At 38.5% G+C, this 18230-nt stretch overlaps 1 protein-coding gene across 1 annotated transcript; it reads left to right on the forward strand.

Annotated features, from left to right (window-relative positions):
- The first annotated feature begins 672 nt into the window (after nt 1-672).
- LOC117525780 (actin-related protein 2/3 complex subunit 1A) lies at nt 673-17815 on the forward strand. The gene is made up of 11 exons (XM_034187723.1): nt 673-971; nt 1531-1624; nt 4215-4319; nt 9106-9328; nt 12894-13001; nt 13108-13211; nt 13293-13401; nt 13801-13876; nt 13988-14181; nt 16789-16879; nt 16966-17815. The coding sequence occupies exons 2-11, from the start codon at nt 1561-1563 to the stop codon at nt 17002-17004; spliced, it is 1113 nt and encodes a 370-aa protein (XP_034043614.1). The 5' UTR covers nt 673-971; nt 1531-1560; the 3' UTR covers nt 17005-17815.
- The last annotated feature ends 415 nt before the right edge of the window (nt 17816-18230 follow it).

The raw sequence follows: 18230 nt of genomic DNA on the forward strand, positions 1-18230 counted from the left end.
CCTGTTCATCCTTGTCACTCCCAAAGAAGATTGCAGCATCTTCGGCTCTGCCTCCCGGCTTTTCACAGGGAACATTGGATCGGTAACCGAACAATTCATAGACATGATGGACCATTCATAGACAAAAAAAAAAAAAAAAAGACCATTCATAGACACAATGTGCAAAATTCATAGACAAAAAAGACCATTCAAAGACAGATTTACTGAAGGAAGTCAAGTCATACTTCTGACAGATCACACCTGTTAAATTAGTGTCACACCTGTGTTATAACATATCTATTGTTATGTTGTATATAGAAATATAATATATTCATTAGTCAAAATCAAGGTACACCTTGGACAGGCCATACATACAAACTACTATACTACTAGATAAAAAGTAGAATAATAAAAATCGGATTTAAGATAAATCTCTGGTTATTAGACAGAAGTACAGTGTACATTGCATATTACCTTAAGGAGATGTCTCCTGATTTCAGCTCATTTTTGTGCTTAAACTAACAAAGCGAAGATGACTGTCATTTTCAAGTTTTCATATAATTTTATAAGTCTGCATTGAGGAAATGGAATTTTATCTGGCATCTTACAAATGCGTTAACCCATTATTCTGGTCACTTTTTTGTATTTTCCATTTCTACCACGAGAGGCGCTGTTTCGCAGCAAGTCATCGTAGTTGTGGGTGAGACGTGAAGGAGGTTGTACACTTGACTTGAATGTACCATTAGCGTGATGATGCTAAGCTAGCTGTCAGTCAGACGTCCACACGAGTTTCGCTGCCGAGTTTGCTTCCGGATGCTCCCGGTTGTATCCCGCTATCCGTCTTGACATTCCCTCAACATTCCTGGACGAATTCGTGTCGACTGACCAGAGTCCGCGAATTCGGGTCCACTCCTGATCTAACCTGTTCATTGCTAGCGTAACTTAGCTCGCCGGCTAACGTGAACGCGCACTAGGAAAACCGGACTGACGAGGTGAGTTAGCATGCGGGCTACGGGGCTAGCGGAATGTGTGGCTGTCGCTGGAGTTTGGGCTTGTCGCCTTGGAAAAAGCGCGGTGTGATTTGTGGAAGGAAGGCCTTGTGGTGACTTTGTGCGTAGTAACACTGCCGGGCGTATATGACACAAACGAATTGCTGACTGTAAAGTCAAATGTCATTATAGTAGCGTTAGAGATGTTAGCTGTCGTTAACGAATTACTCATTTGGGGCTAACCTAGCTGGATAAGTCATGCAGTACAGTAACTAACTAGCATAGTTGACTAAAATTGGTGCTAGCTACAAAACATTGCTTAACTTGGCACGAAAGATCACAATTTGTTAATGTGTATAAAATGTATTGTATGTATTTATTGGTGGGTTTTAAATGTAGCCAAGCGAACATAATCCAACTAAGATGAGAACAAAGTTAGCAAAAGTTAACTGGCTTTTGGAATTGATCAGATTCATTGCGATTATGTTATCAGAGAAATGTGAGGGCAAACTTCAGTTAAGTTATTGCTAGTTACAAAATCACTTTCTGTGTGACATTGCAGAGTCCCTCTTAAGGACCACACCCAGGCAAGATGTCCCTACATCAGTTTTTGTTGGAACCCATCACCTGCCATGCATGGAACCGCGACAGGACACGTAAGGCTCCAAGAGTTATTTCATTTTATTACTGTAATAATTTTATTTGGGCCAGTAATAGCCACAGGTGTGCCATTCTTCCCTGGAATGAGTCATACCTGGAGCATGACATTGGTGATGTACCAATTTGATTGGAATCTAATCAGAATGGAGTTATTCTGATGAGTGAATCCAGGGGTATCTTTTATATGAATGTAATAAAAATTACGCTACAGGTGCTTGGGTTTATATGTATTTCTGAAAACAAGCAGATTGGCTGTTTTGACAATGGATCCAGGTTGCTTCATTGTCGCTGCTCAAGCTGCAGCGGGAGTGTAACAGAATTCTGTTGTTTCATTGGGCATACTTATTTCCTTATCTTTCTTTGCCTTGGACCAGACTCAAAATTGATAGTTAATGTACATTATACAGAAAATAAGCTATCATCCTGTTTGTTTCTAACCAGTAAAACAGTCAAAAAATTTTAATTCTTTTAAATCTACCTGGAACTCTTTCAGGATATTTCTTAGACAGAAATGCACAAAAGCTATAGTATGCTCCTGATCTTATGTTATGAACATGTGCTGAACGTGCCTGTCTGTAGAGGACGTTTACGTGGCCTATTGGCACTATTGTTTTATTATCTACACTCACTCACTGAACTTCAACTGCTTACTCCAATTAAGGGTCATGGGCAGGCTGGAACCGATCCCGTCTGTCATAGCACATGAGGCAGGGTACACCCTGGACAGGGCCCCTGTCTGTCACAGGGCCACAGTATATACAAACAAACACATTCACACCTGCACGCACACCTACGGACAATTGTACGTTTTCATTTCACCTAACCTACATGTCTTTGGATGTGGGAGGAAGCTGGAGCATCCGTAGTAAACCCACACAAACATGGGAAGAACATGCAAAGGCCACACTGAAAGGCCACAGGTGGGAATCGATCCAATGACCTTGCTGTGAGGCAACAATGCTAACCACTCATCCACTGTGCTGCCCCATTTTATCTAACTGATTATAAAAGGATTGCACTACCATTGTCATTCCAACCGAAGTGTGATTCTTCTGGCAGAAAATGTGACACTGATAAATCCAACAGCCCTTTCAGGATAAGTGTGCAATGGTAGGAGGACTGTATTTTCATAGAACTCAAAAAATACTTTGCCTTGTGAAACAGATCATTTCATCGCTGCTGTTGTAACATATGTTCATACTGCACAGCATTGCATAACACACTGGATGCGTAGTGCAGAAGAAGATGGAAAAAGTGTTTCATGGAAGAAGTTGGTCACACACAACCTTGTCTAAATTTGAAGTTGATCATAAATGTTGCATTGAAAACATTATTTTTCATATAGGGTTTGAAGTAGCATTCAAGGGAAATAAATATTTGTGAATAAAAGTGGACATTTTTTCATGTTCCACTCATTTTCCAATGTCAAAATCACTATCCTTCCCTCAGATATTATGAGGGTTTGGAATCCTACCCTGGCCAAACCTAATAAGCACATTTTTGAGATGCCTAAAAAATTGTTAGAAATTTAAAAAACAGTTAAAGCCAAAAACATTTTCAACTTAGTTTGCAGTCAAAGCTCCTTTTGCCATTGCAGTATTATTTTTGTTTCTACTGTTCGCTCTTCTTCATAATTGTTTAGGTTGCATCTTTAGTTGATTCATATTTCTTCCACATCTGCATGTTCCAATATAAACTGATCGCAGCTGTGAGAAAACCTGTCCGCCACTATCCTCATAATACCTGCTTCATTTTACTATTGTTTTGTCCCACTCACAAATGTTTATGGTCTGCAGGAGAAAGCACGAGGATCGGTTTCCAGTCTGTGTGTCTGTACATAAGCTTGAGCTACTGTTTCTGAGATAAGGTGTTGTAGTTGCACTATCTAGGCTGAAAAATGTGAGTGGAATTGAAATGTACAGTAGTTTGTTTGTTTTTTCAGGAATTGTCTTTTTAAGAAATGTGGTTTAATGTTTTAAGACTATACTGTATTCACAAATTTCCCCCTTGTGAACAGTTTATGCTGTAGTAGTATCTATTTGCATGCCACACAGAAGTAAAGGATTCAAGTCTTGCCATTTACTACAATTAAACAATATTTATTGAGCATGTATAATTTCAGCCCAAGAAATGATACTATACAGTGTTTTTTGTTTTGTTTTGTTTTTTTCTCTCTCTCTCTGTTGGTGTTTCTCAGCTTTCACATTAAGTAACTTGGTATTGGTCAGTTCCAGGAACTGGTCTAACATGTATTTTCTCTGATACCCTGCTTCCATGGCATACAGGCTAAATCTGAAAATTTTATTTGTAGTACATATGAAAATGAGTTTGCAAGTTTTCTTGTCGGCTCCAATGTTTCAAAGCCTCACCTGTGTCCAAGTAGGCTTGCGTCATCAAAATGCTCAGGTTTCCACCCTGAAAGACAAAAGTAGTGGATTCTGGTTCATCAACTCTCAGCAAGTGTGTGGGTGTGTAAAATGTTGTCCAAGAATAGAAGGGAGCTAAAATGTTGAGGCTTTTCTTCTTATTCTGGACTTCAAGCTCAAGAGATTGTCTTCACCAAATATTTTTATGTTGTTTCTGCAGAAATTGCTATCAGTCCTAATAACCATGAAGTTCACATCTACAAGAAGAGTGGCAGCCAGTGGGTCAAGACCCATGAACTGAAGGAGCACAATGGACATATAACAGGTACTCTGTCTGGCTGTCTATGAACTTATGGCTGACTAAGTATAGATAAATGCATTAGGGTCAAATACTCATTGTAGGGTATCACTATCAAGTGATGTGGGTATTAATTTAGGCAATATTTCTGCACAGTTATCTGAATTTTCATCATCGTTGTGATATGAGCTTGCACAGTGAACTCATAGCCAAAGACTGCTTACAGCATGATAAATAAGAAAAATTGTATTTACACGCACCATGATGTGAGGCAAGATTTGACCTGGTAGTGCTTGAGTTGAGTGTCTTTTTTTTTGTTGTTGTTTGTTTGTTTGTTTGTTTGTTTTTTGTTTTGTTACAGTGAGTAAAATGGAAAGCCAGTAGAAGGAGATGAAAATTTGTGTTTTTAGACAAACTATGGCAAGTCCGGGGAAATGGAGGAGCCAGAAATTACATTGGGTGTCGTTGTTAGAAGGTGAACAATGATTATACATTTAAGGATCTCTCTCGAAAAACAAAGCCTGAAGCTGGTGGGAAGAACAAGAATCGGCTTGTCCAAAGTTTTCCGGTGAAGCAACCAACCACCAGTAGAGGTTGTGACAAAACTTTTTAATTTTAAAAAGCACAAGATTTTGTTGACTGAAGACTTGAGCCTGGTCCATATATTGGTCAGCTAATATGAGCCTTTTACGAGCATATCTGTATCTGTTATTTTTGGTGATATAGCAACTTTTGTTTTAACAAGGAAACAATGTAGTAAAACAATAACACTAGCTGTTGGAAATAGTGTCGTTTCATAGTTTGTCCAGCAGAGGGTGCATTGTTTACACCGCTGTCCAACATGGCTGGACCCAATGACTCCTTGGTCACATTAGCTACATGAGACAGAGGCAAACAGATCAGCTGCTTTTTATCGTCTATAAGTGTGAATATTTTACAGTAACAAGAGAGAGATATTTGCTATGCAGCCAGGTAGGCAGGGCCAAAAGTGATGCAACAGTGCGACTGCCAATCCGAGTGAAGGCAGGTTATATTTATAGTTCTCATAAAGTTCATGTTTAAACTGTAAATTATCAGGCCTCAATTACATTTATTTGTTATAAGGGTCTGATAATGCAATGCTAGGAATTATTGCCAGCAGATGAACTGTAAAAGAAAAATTCTAATCCAATTACATTTGTTCGGCAAATCTGATTGATTAATCATGTGAGATTTCAGACAGTAAAATATCAACTAGACGGTGGCAAAATATTTTACAGTTTCACATTTGATGTATAACTCCACGCCCTGACCGCGTTGCTGCACAGGTGTCACTAATGGCGCTATCAGCTTAGAGCAACAGAAACTTGTGCAGCGACGACAATGCTGAAATATGTGGATTTAACTGGATTGATTGATTGAATTTACCGTGGATTTAACTCAATGCAGTTGACGAGATGGAGAAATCTGTGGGTCTGCTCACAGAATTTCCAGTTTGTCATGAAGACGCTGTTGCTACAGTAAGCTTTGACAAGCCGACCACACCCTTTCAACGATTCGCCAACCGAATTACTTACAGAAAAATAAACCATGCAAACAATGGAATTGGATTAGAATGGGAATAACCCTGTTGTGTTTGATTTACGGACGTTCATGCTGGATTATGGTTGCATATATAACGCGTCATTCGTGAAACTCAATTTGCGACCGCAAAATCAAGCATTAACGTCTGTAAATCATCAAACACAACAGGGTTATTCCCTAATTTTACTCCCTAATATCGGTATCCTGTCAGCCCCCAAAAATCCTTATTGGTTGGACTCTACTGAAGATGATGGATAATTCCTGAATCCTGCAAAAAAAAACCGAACTCAAACTCTTGGACAAGTGAGAAAGAAAAGACGACTGTTTTAAAAATAAAAAAGACAAGTGAATTTTCATTCTAAACACGCACTAGCATGATCATATTAGCTACATTAGCATGTTTCTAATAATGTTTAGTAATTAAAATTTAATTTGTGAATTACATATGTGCTGTTCACACAAAATTTATATAGACATTTTCTAATGGTTTGTGTTGATTGGTGAGGTGCACGATTTTAGTGGTCGACAGATTAATCGAGCCAGTTAATGCCGTTCTTCTGTAATCAACATCAGTCAGTTAAAATGGTCAGGGGGCCAATTAAACAAAAAATGTGCACGGACTGTTTTGGAACTGAATTCACAGTATGTAAAGTCTGTCAGGCGTCACTGCCAGAGCACCGCAAGAAGCTTAGCTTCATCACAGAAGTTTGGCTGCATGTTTTTCCTGGCTGCAGCCAGAGAACAGCTCAGTCAGAGCAAGGGGAAAAAGTGATGAGACACAGAACGTGGCGCTCACCAAATGTGACTTGTCTCCATTTAAACAAAAGTATTAAAACAGACAAAATTCTATTTTGTGGTTGTTTCACAGCGCTTTAGGTGTAAACCACAAACATGGACATATGATAGCAAAAATTGTTTTCCCTTCTTTCTGCGACCTGCTGCTCAAGTCTGTGTGCACAAGTAGAAAGTAGTAAAATTTACAATTCCAATATAGAGATCAAGAAAATGAATATCTCACTGGAACAGCTTCACTTTAATTTTTAATGCATTATCCAAAAATAATGGGAATGACTTCAACTATTTTTGCTATTTGTTCCTACAGTTTCATTAAGAAAAAAAAAACACCTAAACCATCACAACTTGCATTGCAGCTTTTTTGAAAAGTTGCCACTACATCATAACAGTCCAAGACATTGCATCAGCTTATTATAAAAAAATTAATGTTGGACATCTTGCCTGTATCTCCTGCATCAGTTTTGCGAATCCATGAGCAGATGTCAATGCTGGGTAGCTACATTACCAGAGAAAAATGGTAAGGCCTAAACTCCTGGCTTTCAGAGCTCAGTATAGTTGATCTTAGTAACTTGTTTCCTGTCTATATAATTCAGTTTTCTCCATTCTTTTAGTGAGAAAATGCAAATAAAGTTGGTTTGGACTAGCAATGCACAGTTAAGTCTGTTTAATCTAAAAACGTCTTCTAAACTACTATTAGTAGGACAGAAATATCACCTTGGCCTCAGACAGATCAGTGTTTACATCATCCTGACCGTGAAAGATGGAACACGTAGGTGTCACCATTCTATAGATGGATTGGAATTCATTCGGGGGGGGGGGATTATTGACCTCCCTCCTCTCTAAATATCTGTATCGGCATCAGCCTTTGAAAAACTCATAAGGTTTAAACACTAATTTTAATCTATAACACAAACATTACATAATCTAACATAATCTATAACAGAAACATTACAACAAATGTCATGTTTGCAGTTAAAAAAAAACAATAGTTCACTGTAAAATTACTGTGACCTAAGTACAAACTGTAAATACGTAAACATCAGTATTAATTTTAACTGATAGTATTAAGAAATAGAGAGTTTTATCCGGCGTAAGTTTTATCTTAAGATCACTGCTGAAATTTCTTAAATTCCGTAGTTATATAAAGACTACCTCTGTTTTGTATAGAAGTATAAAAATGCACCCTCAAGCCAAGTTGGATCAACAGTTATGGCTGTTTTTACTCTTGAAAGGTAAACTTACTTTTTAAGCATTTGCTTCTACTGGTGCGTATGCCCGCAAAGCTTACATCAAATGACCTCTGGACAGAGGTGCTTAAACTGAACCAAACACATTTTATTTTGCCATCATTTAATCTATGTTCAGAATCATTCTATTCTATCACAATTAGCTATAGTCGGCTTTGACTAAATTGTGTTGACAAAAAATAACCAAATTTTTTAAAACATTATTATATTTTTGTTAAATCACAAAACTTTGTAAGATAGCCTATTTATTTAGTTCACAAGCTCTTCTATTTTAATGATTTATCAAAAAAAACTAAAAATTGATGGATGTGGTTCATTTTTTAATATGAATAGAAACTCTTAAGTCTTGTAAAAAAAAAAAAAAAATCTGTTTTATTTAATATATTTAAAATGAGGTTAGAATTGTGTAAAAACATTAGAAAAAAATTGAAACATGGTCCCCTTAAATAAAGTGAAGGTCTTTGTACAGTGTAATGCTACATTAGAAAACCACAGCAGTGATTAGTCATAGGTTGTCCTACTGACATGGTCTTATTAGCAGGAGTAGGGAATGCTCACTATGTGCCTTGGTCTCAGCCATTTTCATCTTCTATTACATTAAAACTTACAGGAAGCGACCGTGCAGTGGACTAAAGGGGTATGACGAAAAGGACGATGAACAGCTTTTGTTCTTGGCCTGAAATATATTTAAGTGTGAAGGGTTCTCCCCCTCACACACGCTTTAATCCCCAAATGCTGCTAACATTGACAGGTCTTCATGTAGCTAATACATCAAATGTTTCTAGAAATCATTCAAAATCAAAATTCACAACTTTTTACAAAAGCAAACAACAATTGTTTGTCAGACAGTTTGTATGTGGGGTCCTTTGTCATACTGAATGGTTTAATAGTATTACTCAACTGTTTGTACTCATGATGAATACAGGGAAACCTCATTAACTCGCGGTGTGCAAGTTAATGAGGTTCACCAAAAAACTTATAATCAGCTTACCTTGCCATATTACAATATCTTCGACCATTTGACGTGTGATTCCTTCATGGATGGTGATGAGTGTGTGTTTTCGGGGTACACAAATCGAACGCGAGTAAAGCAGAAACGCAACAAGGTTTACCTGTATTATGATTCTTAATGTCATCAATCATTAACTTCTTTTTTTTTTTTCTTTTTTTTTTTCTGTCTTCTTGTCATTCTTTGGTCTTGTTTGTAGGCATTGACTGGGCCCCTAAAAGTGACCGTATCGTGACATGTGGAGCAGATCGTAATGCTTATGTGTGGTCCCAGAAGGAGGGTGTATGGAAGCCCACATTGGTCATCCTCAGGATCAACCGAGCCGCCACCTTTGTGAAATGGTCTCCACTGGAGAACAAGTTTGCAGTTGGCAGCGGAGCTCGACTCATCTCTGTCTGCTATTTTGAGTCTGACAATGACTGGTGAGTTCCAAAGAGACTTGATACAATACAGACACATTGCAAAGTGTTTATGTTGAAATTTAAATTAGCAGTACAGACAGTAATAATCACATACTTTTTGTTAAATATTTTTATTTATTTATTTATTTGCACAAGGTAATTGTCAGCTATTGTAAAAACAGTTGATCATTAATTGGTTGATTACTGGTTTCAGAGTATTCTGTGGTTTATCAATACTATTTTTGCAAAACTACAAAAAAATAAATAAATCCTGTTCAGTGGACATCACATCACCCTCACTGCTTTGAATGAAATGTAACATTATTGTAAAATGAACTTATCAAGAACTTAGTATTATGTAGAGACCTGCATTGCCTATATATTAGTGAGAAATGTTCTAGCCTGGACAGTTGGTATGCAAACATCAGCGATGCCAGAATGCATTATGCTGTTGAATCACGAAAGACTGTCCAACCATACTGGTGGAAAGTTATTTTGGTCCAATGTGCAGTGAGTGTGTAGACCTGGTACATGAGTGAATAAGGAGCTGGTCTGCCACTAGTGGAGCAGATAAGTATGACTTTTGGCCAGAATTGTTCAGTTGGTGATACAAGCATCAGATTTGGCATGAATGTTCTTCATAAATCAGTACTTGAGAAAAAAGTGCTGGCCACTTGAAAATCCAATATGGTGGCCAGGTAGGGCTCAGTGGAAAAATTACACAGGGGTCAAAATTTAAAAATGTTCCAATCATATTGAAAAGTACAACACATTATTTGTCTATCATAAATATTCCAAAAAGGTATAGTTTGGACTATATATGATTTAATGTTGTGGAGTTATGAGGTAAAAACAGCAAAAATGGTGACAAAGGTCAGTTTCAGTTTGTATAGCGGTCAAAAGTTAAAGCTGCTTCAATTTTTGTAAAATGTGATGCAAATTATTGTTTGAGTTAATAGGGGTTTAAAAAGGAATAGTTTGCACCATGTGTCATGCTTAGTTGTCACGTTACAGGGTAACATACGACATATGCCATAGAATCCAATGTACGTCAACATTGTTTGACATTTACTCTGCAAACAAAGCATTCAACACAGTCAAAACTATTCCATTTATTAATCCTATTAGTTCAACCAATAATTTGCACCACTTTCTACCAAAATTGGAGCAACTTTAACTTTGTGCGAACTGAAACTGACCTTTCTTACCATGCTGTTTTTACTCCATAACATTCAGTCATAGATAGTCCAGACTATACCTTTTTGGAATCTGTGATCAGACACATAATTTGGTATAGCTTTCAATATGATTGGAGCATTTTTTAATTTTGACCCATGTCATTCTTCATTGACCCCTACCTGGCTGTCATATTGGATTTTCATGTGGCCAACACTTTTTTCTCAAACACTGATTTATGAAGAACCTTCATGCCAAATCTGGTGCTTGTATCGCCATGTGAAGGATTATTTCAGTTATCTGCTGCACTACAGTAAATAGACTTTGGTTCAAATCCCAATCATACTACCTGCCTGTGTTCTTGGACAAGGCACTTAATCAGAATTGTCTCAGTCTACCCAGCTGTAAATGGGTACTAGTCTTAGATGGAGATGTAACCTGCATTGGACTGACGTCCCATCCAGGGGGAGTCGTAGACTTTCATCCACTTCACGCTACAGAATCTGTAGATAGTAAGCACCACTAGTGGGTTTCCGGGCTTATACAACCCCTGGCAAAAACTATGAAATCACCGGCCTCGGAGGATGTTCATTCAGTTGTTTAATTTTGTAGAAAAAAAGCAGATCATGACACAAAACTAAAGTCATTTCAAATGGCAACTTTCTGGCTTTAAGAAACACTATAAGAAATCAGGAAAAAAAATTGTGGCAGTCAGTAACGGTTACTTTTTTAGACCAAGCAGAGGGAAAAAAATATGGAATCACTCAATTCTGAGGAAAAAATTATGGTATCATGAAAAACAAAAAAACGCTCCAACACATCACTAGTATTTTGTTGCACCACCTCTGGCTTTTATAACAGCTTGCAGTCTCTGAGGCATGGACTTAATGAGTGACAAACAGTACTCTTCATCAATCTGGCTCCAACTTTCTCTGATTGCTGTTGCCAGATCAGCTTTGCAGGTTGGAGCCTTGTCATGGACCATTTTCTTCAACTTCCACCAAAGATTTTCAGTTGGATTAAGATCCGGACTATTTGCAGGTCATGGCATCATGTCATGGCATCATCACCTTGCCCAATGCAGATTCGAGATCCATCACTGAATATGACTTTCATCCAGTCATCCACAGTACACGGTTGCTTTTCCTTAGCCCATTGTAACCTTGTTTTTTTCTGTTTAGGTGTTAAAGATGGCTTTTGTTTAGCTGTTCTGTATGTAAATCCCATTTCCTTTAGGCGGTTTCTTACAGTTCGGTCACAGACGTTGACTCCAGTTTCCTCCCATTCATTCCTTATTTGTTTTGTTGTGCATTTTCGATTTTTGAGACATATTGCTTTAAGTTTTCTGTCTTGACGCTTTGATGTCTTCCTTGGTCTACCAGTATGTTTGCCTTTAACAACCTTTCCATGTTGTTTGTATTTGGTCCAGAGTTTAGACACAGCTGACTGTGAACAACCAACATCTTTTGCAACATTGCGTGATGATTTACTCTCTTTTAAGAGTTTGATAATCCTCTCCTTTGTTTCAATTGACATCTCTTGTGTTGGAGCCATGATTCATGTCAGTCCACTTGGTGCAACAGCTCTTCAAGGTGTGATCACTCCTTTTTAGATGCATACTAACGAGCAGATCTGATTTGATGCAGGTGTTAGTTTTGGGGATGAAAATTTACAGGGTGATTCTATAATTTATTCCTCAGAATTGAGTGAGTCCATATTTTTTTTTTTCCCTCTGCTTGGTCTAAAAAAGTAACTGTTACTGACTGCCACAATTTTTTTTTCTTGATTTCTTATAGTGTTTCTTAAAGCCAGAAAGTTGCCATTTGAAATGACTTTAGTTTTGTGTCATGTCTGTGATCTGCTTTTTTTTTTCTACAAAATTAAACAACTGAATGAACATCCTCTGAGGCCGGTGATTCCATAATTTTTGCCAGGGGTTGTATATAGGATGTGCTGACAGTGAGTGAACACCCTCTTCCCCACACTGTTTAACAAAGACTTTTAATGGCCTCTATTCCGCCATCAGAAGTGTATCTGTATTGAAGTTGTTGCACTTGTAGCGGCATTCATTTACCTCATCAGTGAAGTTCATGTCTGTGATTTCTTGGCCTTTGAGATTGCGAGACAGAGAATGTGCTGGAGTAATGTGTCCACTGAGATTTGCATTGCAATGCCATTTACTACATATTTTTGCCTGAAGTTGTCATACCATCAAAAATACCATACAAGCCTGTGTCGACACTGGATATGCCAAACATGAAATTTTTACTGCGCACTTCAGTTTTGCTAGGCTCATCTCATGATGTTTTTCATATACAACAAACCTTTGCCCAGCTTAAACATTCGCTTGTTAGAAACACCTTTATTATCCACCTTCAGTTTTTACAAACATGTCTTTCTCCTTGATTAGGTGGGTCAGCAAACACATCAAAAAGCCCATCCGCTCCACCATTCTCAGTCTAGATTGGCATCCCAACAACATCCTACTGGCTGCTGGGTCATGTGACTTTAAATGCAGGTGAAAGTTCTTGACAAACTATCAAAAACCTGTCTTTATACTGCTTTTGTTGGCATTTATTTGATTCCGCTTACCTCTGCTAAATCCTTCCCTCTTTCTCCGCCAGGGTGTTCTCAGCTTATATTAAAGAGGTTGAAGAGAAACCAGGTCCCACACCCTGGGGTAGCAAAATGCCATTTGGAGCTGTCTTAGCAGAGTTTGGAGGAGCAGGTTTGTATTTGTCCATTGTGTGAAGACTAAAAATAATGTGAACTAAAACCAGATTTGCTTTTTGCACTTTGTGTGTTTTAGGTGGAGGGGGTTGGGTTCACTCCGTTTCTTTCTCAGCCTCTGGTAACCGTCTGGCCTGGGTCAGCCACGACAGCACTCTCACTGTGGTGGACAGCTCGAAGACTGCCAGGTATAGTTCTATATGTATAATTTTGCTTATCTATGAAATAAATATTCTCAAGTTAACGCAGTAATTTTCTTGAATAATTTTGTTCAGCCAACAAGAAAGAATGAAACATCCAAGATGTTACAAAAATATTAATTCAGAAAAAATGCTGTATGAGCATTCAGCTCAAAATCTAATAGTCTTTCTTGACCCAAGTAATTTGTCCAACAAATTCTATTGAAATCCATGTCTTTTGGCAGTATCCTGCCAACAGACAAATTGTGCCAAAAACTTTAGCTTTATTGTCAGAGGTAGTGAATTCAAAAATTCTGTGAGAGCATACTAATCCTAATTTTGTTGTATTTTTTACCCAACATAGTGCCTGATTGATTAATTACAAATAAGTTGTCTCCTTATGCTTAGTCTTTCACAGCTGAAGACAGAGTTCCTTCCTCTCCTCAGTGTCATTTTTATTTCAGAGAACAGTCTAGTAGCTGCGGTAAGAACGTCACATGAACAATTAGACCTTACCATTCTTTAAATATAGATATGGACTTATCTCTTTAAATCTATTTTGTGTGTGTGCGCGCGCGTGCTCCCGTGTATACAGGGCCACGACTGTTGCCCCATGCTGTTCCGTTGTGACGATGGTGGAACATTGACATTTGTGTCAAAGCTTGACCTCCCTAAGCAGAGTATTCAGAGGAACATCTCTGCCATGGAGCGCTTCAGGAACATGGACAAGAGAGCCACCACCGAGGACCGTAACACTGCCCTGGACACACTGCACCAGAACAGCATCACGTAAGTTAAAAACATGGGTCAGTGCAGGGCATGACCTGAGATTCACCTGAACAGGCCTTTCACAGATATTTTAAAGGCATATCTCACTTCAGTCAACAAAACAAAAACAAAAAACTCTATACTAGATTATAAACATTTTTTTCTGAGTCTTTAACTTGTGCTGGCCCTGATATAGCTGATAAAAATAAAAAAGACAGTGAGTCTTAAAATACAAGGCAGAGCCATAGCCATTTTGAACCAAAACTGTGATGTCACCTAGGGGACCAACTTTTAGCTGCCTGAAGCTCAGCCTGTGGACAGTTGCAGTCCACTTCATGCTCAGACTTATGCCAGTACACCCAGTCATTCCAAGTTGCTTTTTGTATACAAATGTAATAGGGCTGTCAAGTCTAATTTTTGTACTTTGCCGAGCAACATATTTCCCATCTCCGCCTCATTTGTAACCTTGTGGTGTATTCAGGAAGTTAAAAAACATGAAATATGTCTAAATAAGATTGGAAAAGCACAAAGAAGTAATAAATACATATCCTGAAAGCCAACTGCATCCTATTAATTTTACTCCTCCCATGTTTGCATGCTATAGCCATGTAGAATGTCATTCTGCTGTCTGGTGCTGCTGTAAACCAAGTCGTTATCTCCTTTCGATACATCCAAATTCTACAAGTTCCACATGACAGTCGGTAAACATCTGATAGCCATCGACACATTTGTTTTGCTTGATTCTTTTGTGTCTGTCCATAGCCAATGATCTGGTAAGCATACACATTGCCAACACGGATGGCTGGGAGCTGTTTCAAGTCCTGTGTCCACATCACAGCTCTCACGTTAAGATCGCCAACAGAGCCGTCCACTGTTGTCACCCTTTGTTGCTTTCTCCTCAACTCTTTGTGGTCATACTTCTCTAAAATCAGATAAACTTGTGCGGTTTTGTCCATGAGACTCACTGGCTGCCCACATAGCTTGTCATGGTGTAGGCAGGACAACATTTTGTCTCCGTGATGATGGCAAACACGTACTGTTCCATGCTTCAATAGAGGGAACATGCTTTGTTAGAGTTCTGCTGGCCACAAGAATTGAAGTGATGGCATCCTTGTTTAGATCCAGCTGTTTTTTTTTTTGTTTTTTTTTAAAGGCCCATTTCCCACGCTGGGCTCGGGTGCATGTCTCCAGTGTTTTCAGGTCGTGCAGACAAGATGCTCCCACTTCTTTCTCAATACCTTATCCTTAGGAAAACCGCACATCATAGTCATCAGGACTGGTATTGCTGCATCCTCCCGCAACACACCTAGTCACATTTCAACATATTCAGCGTGATACTCCACCAAATCAACATTTCTCCCAGGCTTAGAATTCTGAGCTTTTCAAAACAGCAGATGAAATATCTCATGGAGTATGACACCAAAAATAAAACACAATGCACCAATATTTTCATAATTACTTATTTATTTTGGATAGTCAGATCATTTGCCATTTCATTTACCAAAGATAGGCCCTTTTATGGTTTATAGTTAGGTACATACGTATTTGGACAGTGGCACAATTTTTATTTATTATCTATTTCTTTTGTAATTACGCCTTTGTACACCACAAAACTGTGCTTTTAGTGTAGACTTCTGGTTTTTATTCAGTGGGATTTAAGAAAAAATTGCTCTTTTAGAATTAGTTTATAAATAGTTTGTCCGTTTTGTGTTGTTAGCATGTAGTAGCTGTTTATTGAAACACTCGATATCAGGTCTTATGAGGTGTCAGTGCAAGAGAAAGAGTCCATAATTAGGATAAAAAGACAAACTTACTACACAGAAACTTGAGGTGTGGCCACATCAGCAATTTGGTGTATGTCATACTGACATCTACTGGTCAAATAATTTGTGGCACAATATTGTATGTTTAAAAGTTCATTCTTTTGGCTATTTAATATTTTAGTCATAATTAATGGTACGACATCAGCGAGTGCTCCCAGACTTGACTATAACTACTCTAAGTTAACTAGCAGTTAGTATAATTAACTGTTGTAGCCTTTTCTTTTATCTATTGAACAGGATACTTTAAATTTGTAAATAAAATGCATTCAGATCATTTCGCATAGTTTTCTTCTTAAGTAATCTGCAAAACATAAGCCTGTAAATGTGAATGTTCATGTGCCATAAACGAGACGCTCCTTGTTCCTCCATCCTGTGTTGAACTACCACCTAAGGCTCATTTTGAGCCAGGACAAACCCTGATTTTTAAATTTACGGTTTGCACCATGTTAAAGAGCATGCCAGGCAACAAGTGATGGCTGTGTATTTACGGAAAAAAAACTTAACACTGCATTTTTGAACAAATGTGGTATTATCTACAGCATGGTCAGGCAGTAGTGTGCCATTTCCTTCCTACCGCTCACCTGAGCAGGTGATTTCAATGATGATCATGTGTTTAAGTTGAGGAGAGAAGCTCGCTGTAAACCCAACTGCTGAGGTGATTGGCTGCAAGTAAAACCTGCAGTGTCTTGGTCCTTGTTGCCCACCCCAATCTAAAAAATGTCAAATATGCAGTTAGGTTCTACATCATGCTGTGCTACTGTTGTTCCTTCTCCACAATGACTTAGTCTTTCTATCTGTTTTCTAGCCAAGTGTCTATCTACGAGGGAGACAAAAGGGATTGTCGTAAATTCTGCACTACCGGCATTGATGGCGCAATGACCATTTGGGATTTCAAGGTATTGAAGTGCATATCAGCAGTGTTCTTCAGTGCTTCCGTGTTGCACGTTGAAATTGATGTCCGTACGTGTGTTTGCCTCCTCAGAGTCTAGAAGCTTCGATCCAGGGTCTCCGCATCATGTGAAGAAATTTTGAATGAAGAGACGTTGCGGCCTCACTTTACTTCCTCACACCCAGACTTAACCCCTCTTTCAAGCTCACCTTCTTCTCTCTCATGACGCAGCCAGAATTGCACATAACTGACCACCGTAACGAGTGTCTGCTGAAGCACTGATCAGAGCGGAACACACCCTTGTGGACGTGTTCATACACACACGCACGATACACATACATAAACTCACTGAGCTGACGTGTGACATCACTGTTGATTTGGGGTGTTTTTTTTCCTTGGGGGTTTTTTGTTTGTTTTTTGGTTTGCTTTGTTTTTGATTTTTGGGTTGTTTTTTAAATGAAGGTTAACCAGGTGTCAAGGTGGGAAGGTCCTCTGACACGTATTAAACGTGGCGTGAAATGTGATTTTATGTTCTCTAACCTCCTGTACCAAATGTTGAACACTAAAAGGTGCATTTTATCCAAAACTCAGACTGTACATCACCTCAGGTTAACCATAACGTGATCTCCGAATATCGCTCTTTATAGACTAGAGCACGGGCGGGGTTTACTTCCTGGAGGATGGTAAATATCTTGCAGGTAGTGAACTCATTGTTTAGTTTAGGGCCCGGGTAATGATATTCTGAGCTGACGCTGTTGGTTGACAGCAGACAGAAGGCTGAATCGGTTCTGACAGTGGAGAGACGCAGCCGTTGGCGCAGAGTCACGGCCACCACAAGGCTCTGTAGCTACAACACAACCTACACAAGATGGAGGATTTCTTTGTAACTGATCATGAGGTAGATATGAAATAAAAATGAAGTACATTTACAGTACACAACTCACCTGTCTGTCCTCTTCTTTTGTGTTTAACTTTATTATGGAAAGCAAAGCAATTTCTGAGAAAGGAATTAAGTTTACACTGGTTCTCTAAGATGAGTTTTTTTCATCCTGAAAGGCAGTGAATGTTGCCAGAAAATCTTCCCAGAACTCTTTTTTTAAAGGTTGTTAGATTATGTGATGATGTATCATGTCTAATTTGCATATGGTGGGAAGCTGAACATCCTGTTAAAAGTTGGATTTTTTTGTTTTGATTGGGAAACACGGACTATACTGGCCAGTTTGTGTGGAATAAACATTGCCAGATTTGTCATTAGTGGCTAGATAAGATTTTTAGTCTCTACAGAAGGTCAGAAATTGCGAACTCTAGTGACGGCGTCTGAAGCTTAAGCCGACATACAGATTACATTTTAATAACCG

This window comes from Thalassophryne amazonica, chromosome 15 (genome assembly GCF_902500255.1).
Source record: "Thalassophryne amazonica chromosome 15, fThaAma1.1, whole genome shotgun sequence".
Lineage (NCBI taxonomy): Eukaryota > Metazoa > Chordata > Actinopteri > Batrachoidiformes > Batrachoididae > Thalassophryne > Thalassophryne amazonica.

Bases quoted from the DNA above. Each gene is read 5' to 3' on its own strand.
- LOC117525780 (XM_034187723.1), top strand. From the start codon at position 1,561: ATGTCCCTACATCAGTTTTTGTTGGAACCCATCACCTGCCATGCATGG. The intron at 13,212-13,292 runs GTTTGTATTTGT...TGTGTGTTTTAG, and splicing joins AGCAGAGTTTGGAGGAGCAG to GTGGAGGGGGTTGGGTTCAC. The intron at 13,402-13,800 runs GTATAGTTCTAT...CCTTATGCTTAG, and splicing joins GACAGCTCGAAGACTGCCAG to TCTTTCACAGCTGAAGACAG.